General features: G+C 52.3%; 1 protein-coding gene across 5 annotated transcripts; it reads right to left on the bottom strand.

Moving 5' to 3' along the window:
• Positions 1-942: 942 nt before the first annotated feature.
• Positions 943-6,670, bottom strand: EMP3 (epithelial membrane protein 3 (MAM blood group)). Of its 5 annotated transcripts, none has more exons than XM_005589757.4 (5): positions 6,534-6,670; positions 4,918-5,010; positions 3,907-4,009; positions 2,008-2,148; positions 943-1,197 (listed from the first exon to the last, which is right to left on the bottom strand). In XM_005589757.4, exons 2-5 carry the CDS (start codon positions 4,993-4,995, stop codon positions 1,028-1,030), a joined length of 492 nt encoding a protein of 163 aa, XP_005589814.1. In that variant the 5' UTR covers positions 4,996-5,010; positions 6,534-6,670; the 3' UTR covers positions 943-1,027. The 5 variants fall into 5 exon arrangements, with proteins under 5 accessions (XP_005589814.1, XP_005589813.1, XP_073880164.1 ...); XM_005589756.4 differs by lacking the exon at positions 6,534-6,670 and adding an exon at positions 6,245-6,491; XM_074024063.1 differs by lacking the exon at positions 3,907-4,009.
• Between the last annotated feature and the right edge of the window lie 3,277 nt (positions 6,671-9,947).

The raw sequence follows: 9,947 nt of genomic DNA, 5'->3' as shown, positions 1-9,947 counted from the left end.
GAAACTGGGCCAGGCGTGGTGGCTCACGCCTATAATCCCAGCACTCTGGGAGGCTGAGGTGGGTGGATCACCTGAGGTCAGGAGTTCGAGACCAGCCTGGCCAACATGGTGAAACCCCGTCTCTACTAAAGATACAAAAATTAGCCAGGCATGGTGGTGGGCGCCTGTAATCCCAGCTGCTCAGGAGGCTGAAGCAGGAGAATTGCTTGAACCCGGGAGGCGGAGGTAGCAGTGAGTGAAGATCACGCCACTGCACTCCAGCCTGGGTGACAGAACGAGAACTCCGTCTCAAAAAGAAGAGAGAGACTGGTTTCCTAGAGGGGAAAAGAAAGCTCTTTTCCCAAATGGAAAGTTAGTAGAAAGAATAAAGAGTCCAAAGTTAGCCAGGTGTGGTGGCTCGTGCCTGTAGTCCCAGCTACTCAGGAGGCTGAGGCAGGAGAATCGCTTGAACCGGGAGGCGGAGGTTGCAGTGAGCCGAGATCGCACCACTGCACTCCAGCCTGGACAAAAAGAAAAGAGTCCAACAATCTAGAAACACACACTATGCCCGGGGCTCTGAGAGAGAGCAACAGAGTGACAGAAGCTTAGGCAAAGAGACAGGACTGACTGGTCACTGCAGGCTTCCTATCCTAAGAGGGTTTGCTGGGACCCAGAATCCAGGTTCTTCCCAGAAGTGTCAGAAGGTCTAGATTCAGGTGCCTCTCAGAGGTCTCTTGGGCCTTGAGAGGGGAAGGCCCAGGCTCTTGGGTCTGTGGGAGGGAAACGGTGACTGGGGTCCTGGCTCCTGTGTCCTCGGGAAGAAGGGATAGGGGGCTGGGAGATGGGCATTCTGAGGGCTGAGCAGCTGGTGGTGGGAACCCAAATAGGTTCAGGAGAGGTCAAGCGTGCGCAGCCTGGGTCCCTGGAGGCGGAAGGAAGGAAGGAAGGAGATCAAGGCAGAGCCCGCGGTAAAACAGTTTTATTTTCTGGAGGACGCGCGGCGAGGGGGGCCGGGAGCGGGCGGGGGCCGCCGGGCGAGGCGGGGCGCTCACTCCCGCTTCCGCAGGTGGATGTAGATGATGCCGCTGACCAGGGCGAGGGGGAAGGCCACCCAGGCCAAGGCGAAGCAGTATCCGAAGCTGCCGCCTCGCGGGTGCTTCGCTAGGATCTCCTCGGCGTGAATGGCATAGATCAAGGCCCCAGTAAACACCGCCACGCCTGCGGAAGACGAAAACCACGCGTCACGCAGTGCCCCTCAAGAAGACTACATTTCCCAATATCCCACGGGGGCAAAGAAACGCCGGAGGGCGAGTGGGCAGCGCCGTTGCCCTCTGGGAGTTGTGGTTCTCTCTCCCCAGCGCCGTGCAACTGCAGCGCGGCCTTAGGTAACCGATTTAATCTCTCTAGGTCCGATAATATCTATCCATCCAAGGAATACTTTTGAATGTGTTTCTATAAGACAAACATGCAGTAGTAAATTAATAAAGCAAGAGAGAGGCTTTGCAAGAATGTAGAAAAATAATGTTCCCCAGACTAAGGACTATGATTAAGTTAGCCCTTTGCACCTTAAGTCAAAAAATTAAAAAGTAAGCAAAACTCCTTGAAGTGTCTGATGCACAATAGGCACGCGAGAAACAGCAGTTGACTGACATAAATACCATTACTATTATGATTCAGAGCTCTCTACTGAGGTACTAATTAGCTTATCCCCCAACGTCACCCCCAATCCCTGGGACCAAAACTATTTACCTATACCTCCTTCCCCAGCCCCGGCTCCCTGAAGCTCTAAGTTCCCTGATGACTCATAGGCACAAGCCACAACTATCATTAGCCACTGAAAACTACAAGTCCCAGCAATCCCTGGGGGCAGAGAGGTAGCCCACGGAGGCACCTCTCGTGCTCTTGGGGTGTTGAAAATTGTTTTCTTCTGCGAGAGGCCCATTCTCAGGGCCCCCAGCATCTTGACGCACCCCACTTCCCTTCTGCTCAATTCTTGGGGGATTAGGGGTGGGGAGGGGCAGTGCTTACTGGTGCAAAGCTGGCAGAGGCCGGTGGCATAGAAGAGACCTCCTCGTCGCATTGTGTAGAGCTGGAACATGAACAGGATGAAGGACAGACAGCAGAGAATGAGGGAGAGCACCATGAGGACCTGCACCGCCTTCAGCCAGCCTGCAGTAAGGAGGACACAGAAGGGGACAATCACGGTGGGTCCAGAGTGCCAGCTCCACCTGATTGCTCACCATGTGACCCTTCTCTGCCCCATCCCTGCTCCTGTTTAGACCCATACAAGCTCACTTAGATTATTGCTTATGTTGACCTTGAGCCCTGTTACCTTGCTAAATTCCTGTCTCAGTTCTAGTAGTTGCTTTGCAGATGGTTTTTTTTTCTTTTTTTTTTTTTTTTGAGACCAGGTCTTGCTCTGTTGCCCAAGCTGGAGTTCAGTGGTGCAATCATAGCTCACTGCAGCCTCATCCTCCAGGGTTCAAGAAATTCTCTCACCCCTGCTTCCTGAGTAGCTGGGGTCACAGGCACAAGCCACCACACGTGGGTAATTTTTAAATTTTTTGTAGAGACAGCGTTTTCCTATGTTGTCCAGGCTGGTCTTGAACTCCTGGGCTCAAGTGATCCTTCCTCCTCAGCCTCCCAAGGTGCTGGGATTACAGGTGCGAGCCACTGTGCCTGTCCACTTTGCAGAATTTTAATGGATTTTCTACAACATGTTTACTGGGAATAGAGACACTTTTTCCTAATTTATTTCCCATGCCTTTTATTTATTTTTCTTGCCTTCTTGCATTGGCTACTCCAGTAAAACGTTGAATAGAAGTGGTAAGAGCACACCACTTCCTTTAATCTTAGTTTTGCATTAAATCTTTCACATAGAACTTTAGATAGATGCAGCTCTATTTCTTTAGAACTCCAATGCACCTGGCCCCACCCCTTTAGCACCTTGAGTGGTTTCAGCCCCATTCCCTTGGAACTTGGAATGAAATGGTCCCAAGCATCCATTCAGAGCACCAGCCCCATCTCCTTAAGGCTTTTGAAAAATACTCTTGGGATCAGAATCTTGGGAGGTTTTTCTCTATTCTTTTTTTTTTTTTTTTTTAAGATAGAGTCTTACTCTGTCGCCCAGGCTGGAGTGCAGTAGTGCAATCTCAGCTCACTGCAACTTCCACCTCCCGGTTCAAGCGATTCTCCTGCCTCAGTCTCCCGAGTAGCTGGGACTACAGGCGTATGACACCATGCCCGGCTAATTTTTTTGTATTTTTAGTAGAGACGGGAATTCATCATCTTGGCCAGGCTGGTCTCAAACTCCTGGCCTCATGATCCACCCGCCTTGGCCTCCCCTCTCTCTTTAAACCTATAGCATGCCGTCTCACCCTTTCTGAGTCAGAGAAGGAGGCTTTTATCTATATGGCCTCTTCAGAACAGGAGCTACTGGCTGGACGCGGTGGCTCACGTCTGTAATCTTAGCACTTTGGAAGGCCGAGGCAGGTGGATCACCTGAAGTCAGAAGTTTAAGACCAGCCTGGCCAACATGGTGAAACCCTGTCTCTACTAAAAATACAAAATTAGTCAGGCGTGGTGGCACACACTTGCAGTCCCAGCTACTCGGGAGGCTGAGGCAGGATAATTGCTCGGAACTGGGAGGCAGAGGTTGCAGTGAGCCGAGATTGCGCCACTGCACTCCAGCCTGGGCAACAAGAGGAAAACTCTGTCTCAAAAAAAAGGAAAAAAAAAGAAAAAAAACCAACACGTAGGTACATCCAGACAGGCGGGACATGCATTAGCCCTAGGCACTCAGCAACTCAGGCCTGGACCCCGCCCACTCCAACTTTGTTGGGGGAGGGTTCCCAATCTTGGTTCCCTGAGGACACTAAGGGTTTCTCTTCCCCTTTGAAGACCAGTCCCGCCGCCCTCACCCCTCACCATTCTCGCTGACGTTACTGCAGGCCCACGTTTTGGTGTCATTGTTCCACGTGCAGTCGTACCAGAGATTCAGGGACTCTTTCCCGGGGAGAGTCCACCAGGACTGAGATGGACAGAGAATGAAACAAGGGGCAGGGTTAGGAAAGGGGAGGGGACAGGGTCAGGGAGACTGTGGGAAGGGCTGGGAAAAGGGTGGGGTATCTGGGATGGGGCAGAACTGGGGAGAGCTAGGATTTAGTATGAGAGGGGGTAGGGTCAGGATAGGGAGGAGGCATCGGAGGTAGAGCTAAAAGGGTTAACCTGGTGGTTCACGCCTGTAATCCCAGCACTGTGGGAGGCTGAGGCAGGCGGATCACTTGAGGCCAGGGGTTCGAGACCAGCCTGGGCAACATGGTGAAACCCCGTCTCTACCAAAATAAAAAAAATTAGCCGGGCGTGGTGGCAGGTGACTCTAATCTCAGTGCTCGTGGGGCTGGAGAATCGCTTGAACTGGGAGGCTAAGGTTGCAGTGAGCTGAGATCGCACCACTGCACTCCAGCCTGGGGGACAGAGTGAGACCCTGTCTCAAAATAAATAAAATAAAGGCCGGGCACGGTGGCTCAAGCCTGTAATCGCAGCACTTTGGGAGGCCGAGATGGGCGGATCACAAGGTCAGGAGATCGAGGCCATCCTGGCTAACACGGTGAAACCCCGTCTCTACTAAAAAAAATACAAAAAACTAGCCGGGCGAGGTGGCGGGCGTCTGTAGTCCCAGCTACTCAGGAGGCTGAGGCAAGAGAATGGCGTAAACCCGGGAGGCAGAGCTTGCAGTGAGCTGAGATCCGGCCACTGCACTCCAGCCTGGGCGACAGAGCCAGACTCCGTCTCAAAAAAAATTAAAAAAAAAAAATAAATAAAATAAAATATAAAATAAATACTAGGTAAAGGGGCGGGGCCAGAGTGCCTTTAGAGGAGGGGCATGGCAAGATTCCAAAGGGGAGCAGAAGGGCCCTGAGCTTCAAATAGGCTTACCTTGTCCAAAGTGGCCACAAAAAGCAGGATGAGAATGAGGATGTGAAGGGCTGAGACCACCAGCAAGAGGAGTGACATGGCTGCGGTGGAAGCCTGGGGAGGGGGAGCAGGGGACGGAGTCTCAAGAGGTTGGCACAGCCCAGGCACAGTGGCTCACGCCTATAATCCCAGCACTTTGGGAGGCCGAGGCAGGCGGATCACTTGAGGTCAGGAGATCGAGACCAGCCTGGCCAACATGGTGAAACCCCATCTCTACTAAAAATACAAAATTAGCTGGGTGTGGTGGTGCACGCCTGTAATCCCAGCTACTCAGGAGGCTGAGACAGGAGAGTCACTGGAATCCGGGAGGCGAAGGTTGCAATGAGCCGAGATCGTGCCATTGCACTCCAGCCTGGGTGACAGAACAAGACTCTGTCTCAAAAAAAAAAAAAAAAAAAAAAAAAAAGGCACAAAGGCAGGTGAGATGTCTCCTGATGGAGGAAGGGCTTGGGTGCAGACTCCTGGGTCTCTCAGGGAGGAGGCCGCTGGGGCCTGGATTCCTGAGTTCCCCATTGGCTGGAGGGGTGGAGAGGGCCAGAGGTGGATTCTTGGGGTCTTTGAATGAGGAGGACTCACAATGTGGCTCCTTTCTCCCCAGAACCCTGTCTCTGGGTTACATACAGGCCAGATGGTGAAAATTCAAGTTGAGACCCCCGCCCCAAACCCTGATGTATCAGGATGGAGGAGCTGTCCCCAGCGACAGGCATCCTTGACTCACACCACTCCTCTCCTGGGGTGAGGGGAGGAGGGGGACCTGGTGAGTCATCTGGTGACTCATTCCTGCTCCCCCCCATCTCTAAGCACCAGGGAAACCCCAGCCTGTGGCTATGTCCACGAGGTCCTCACCCCACCCTGCTGCCAGACTGGTGATTGCTGGACATCTTCTGGAGGAAATGGATGGGATTCGCCTTGCGGGGAAGAGAGGCCTGAGAAGGAGTTAGCCTCCCAGGACCCTTTGGTGCCCAGGAACAGGGGACCTAGAGGTCTCCCAGATTTGGGGTGTTCTCATGCAATGCCCTGATCTCAGGGCCCTCAGAGGACAGTGGACACCGCTGAGGAAAAAACTGCAGGAAGTTTTCGGTGGAGGGCTCTGCTGGGACCCCAAAACTTTGCTGGGCCCCACCCCTTCCCATATCCCCACCTCAAGTGCTAAGAGATCACTTATTAAATGACAAGGATTTCCAAGAGTAAGGGGCGTCTCTCCCAGCCTGGGGGTGTCCTTCCCAAACTGCTACATTCCCAAGTAAATTAAGAAGTCCCAGCCCTGAATAACGGACTGGAAACTTACCGAGAGCCGCGAAAAAGTCAGAGCTGGAGTCGGTCTCGTCCCTCGCTCGGGCCTCCGTGCCCCGCCCTTCTCCTCCCTCCTTTCACCCTCCGGAGGCCCCCGCCTCTCTCACCGCCTTCCTCCCTTGCTCTCCCCTCCAATCCGGAACCCTTTCTCTCTCGCTCTCTCTCCTTCTGCCTCTCCTCTCTTCCTCCTGCCCTCACTGTCTGGGCCGCCTTCTCTCTTGCTCCCGTTTCTCTTTCTCTCCTCCTCGCAATATATACTGACCCTTTTATAAACCCAGTCTCACCGCGCCCAGCTGAGGTCCGCCGCCAGTGGGAGGGCCCAGGCACTCCGGTTCCTCTTTCTTTGGGCCCCCACCCAATCCCCTCAGACAGACATCATCTGGGGCTCCCTCCCAGAGTTGAGAAGAGAAACTCTTGGAATGGGGCTCTGGGGAGGGGCAAGCGTCACGGGTGGGAGGGCCCGATTCTCAGGACCCTTGGGTTTTGAGGTCTTGTCTTGGGACCGGATGTCTGCTTTCCCTGATGGAGCCTGGGGCTGGATAGGAGTCTGGGAAAGGAGGCCAGATTTCTTTTTTTTTTTTTTTTTTTGAGACGGAGTCTCACGCTGTTGCCCAGGCTGGAGTGCAGTGGCGCGATCTCGGCTCACTGCAAGCTCCGCCTCCCGGGTTCCCGCCATTCTCCTGCCTCAGCCTCCTGAGTAGCTGGGACTACAGGCGCCCGCCACCGCGCCCGGTTAATTTTTTGTATTTTTAGTAGAGACGGGGTTTCACTGTGGTCTCGATCTCCTGACCTTGTGATCCGCCCGCCTCGGCCTCCCAAAGTGCTGGGATTACAGGCTTGAGCCACCGCGCCCGGAGGAGGCCAGATTTCTGTGGCATGCATTGAGATTGGGCTGATGAAGTTGGCCCCGTGGTGGGGGTTAGAGGATGGGAGATGAAGTTTGTGAAACTCGGCAGGGCAATGTGGCTCACGCCTGTAATCCCAGCACTTTTGGGAGGCCGAGACGGGCAGATCATCTGAGGTCAGGAGCTCGAGACCAGCCTGGCCAACATGGTGGAAACCCGTCTCTATCAAAAATACAAAAATGAGCCGGGCGTGGTGGCGGGCGACTGTAATCCCAGCTACTCGGGAGGCTGAGCCACAAGAATCGCTTGAACGCGAGAGGTGGAGGCTGCAGTGAGCTGAGTTTGCACCACTGCCCTCCAGCCTGGGTGACAAAGTGAGACTCTGTGGCAAAAAAAAAAAAAAAAAAAAAAAAAAAGGCTGGGCGCGGTGGCTCAAGCCTGTAATCCCAGCACTTTGGGAGGCCGAGACGGGTGGATCACGAGGTCAGGAGATCGAGACCATCCTGGCTAACATGGTGAAACCCCGTCTCTACTAAAAAATAACAAAAAACTAGCCGGGCGATGTGGCGGACGCCTGTAGTCCCAGCTACTCGGGAGGCTGAGGCAGGAGAATGGCGTGAACCTGGGAGGCGGAGCTTGCAGTGAGCTGAGATCCGGCCACTGCACTCCAGCCTAGGTGACAGAGCAAGACTCCGTCTCAAAAAAAAAAAAAAAAAAAAAAAAAAAAAAAAAAAAAAAAGAAATGCGTGAAACTCTGGAAGGCGGGGAGGAGGAGACAGAAGTTAAGAATCCCAGCGCCATCATTTCCTGGCTCAGTGACTTTGAGCCAATTATTTCACCCACCTGGGCTCCAGTATCTTAGTCTATGTCAAGAGTATAATAATACTGACAAAATACTAATACTGATAATAATAATTCTGATACTTATGCTGAATGAATAAGGTAATACTGATACACTCACACACCTAAGCTGTTCCTTCATCAAACATTTATTGAACATGTACTCCGATCTAGGAGTTAATAATGAAAACAGACACGACCCCTGCTGGTATTATGGAGCTTGTCTTCTAGTAGAGGAAGACAGACAAGAGAAAACATCAATGATGAAGATAAATCTCAGCTAGGGATAACCGCCTTGCAAAACAAATACAATAGGGTGGACGCGGTGGCTCATGCCTGTAATCTCAGCACTTTGGGAGGCCGAGGCTGGAGGATCACCTGAGGTCGGGAGTTCAAGACCAGCCTGGCCAACATGGTGAAACCCTGTCTTTACTAAAAATACAAAAACTAGCTGGGCGTGGTAGTGGGCGCCTGTAATCCAAGCTACTCGGGAGGCTGAGACAGGAGAATTGCTTGAACCTGGGAGGTGGAGGTTGCAGTGAGCTGAAATCATGCTACTGCACTCCAGCCTGGGTGACAGAGCAAGACTCCATCTCAAAAAAAGAAAGAAAAAGAAATAAATAATAAATCAAACAGTGATGGAGATAATGACGGAGTGCAGGGGAGACTACTTGAAACAGGAGAATCAGGGAAGGCATCTTGGAGGAGGTAAAATTTGAGATGAAGACAGGAGTCATTTGAATGCTGGGGTCGGGGAGCGGTGGGGGGAAGTGGGGGGAAGAGGAAGTGCAAAAGCTCTTAAAGCTTTTGAGAACAAGCTCAGGTTGTTCAGGGAGCAGACAGAAGGGCCAGTGTGGCTGGCACATAGGGAGACAGAGGGAGTGGTAAGAAGGGAAATCAAAGGGTGCCCTTGAAGACTAGGGGAGGGGCTTGGATTTCATTCTAAATGCAGTGGGAAGCCATTAGGTTTTAACGGAGTGTAGTAACAAAGATTTTTTTTTTTTTTTTTGAAATGAAGTCTCGCTCTGTCATCCAGGCTGGAGTGCAGTGGCATGATCTCAGCTCACTGCAACCTCCACCTCCTGGGTTCAAGCAATTCTCCTGCCTCAGCCTCCTGAGTAGCTGGGATTGCAGGTGCCCGCTACCATGCCCGGCCAATTTTTGTATTTTTAGTAGAGACGGGGTTTCTCCATATTGGCCAGGCTGGCCTCAAACTCCTGACCTCGTGATCTGCCCGCCTTGGCCTCCCAACGTGATGGGATTACAGGTGTGAGCCACCGTGCCCAGCCCCAAAGGTTTAATGTTAATTATTATTATTCATTTTGGGGATATTAAATTAGGATGGGGGGTGATGATTACTATGTACACGAGTCTCTGGGGAGGGGACCAGGTGTCCAAGACTCTGATAAATTGAGAGCAGGGGAATTCAAATCCTGGATCCAGGGAAAGGAACTGGATGATGGGATGTCTGGGTATCTGATGGGCCAGAGCTGGGTTTGGGATAGCTGTTGGTGATTTGAGGGATGGACAGTTCAGTGCCTGGCTGGGTACCCGGAGACCTGGAAGCTGGGATACCAGTATAGTACAGACTGTAGAGCCACACTGGTTGGACTCAAAATCCAAGCTGTTTTACTAATTGGCTGTGTAATTTTTGGCAAGTTACTAATAACTTCTTTTTTTTTTTTTTTTTTTGAGACGGAGTCTCGCTCTGTCGCCCAGGCTGGAGTGCAGTGGCGCGATCTCGGCTCACTGCAAGCTCCGCCTCCCGGGTTCACGCCATTCTCCTGCCTCAGCCTCCCGAGTAGCTGGGACTACAGGCGCCCACAACCGCGCCCGGCTAATTTTTTGTATTTTTAGTAGAGACGGGGTTTCACTGTGGTCTCGATCTCCTGACCTTGTGATCCGCCCGCCTCGGCCTCCCAAAGTGCTGGGATTACAGGCGTGAGCCACCGCGCCCGGCACTAATAACTTCTCTATGCCTCAGTTTCATCTGAAAAATAGATAATAGTAAAT

Source organism: Macaca fascicularis, chromosome 19 (genome assembly GCF_037993035.2).
Source record: "Macaca fascicularis isolate 582-1 chromosome 19, T2T-MFA8v1.1".
NCBI classification, from domain to species: domain Eukaryota; kingdom Metazoa; phylum Chordata; class Mammalia; order Primates; family Cercopithecidae; genus Macaca; species Macaca fascicularis.
This window is presented reverse-complemented; position numbering and strand designations above follow the sequence as displayed.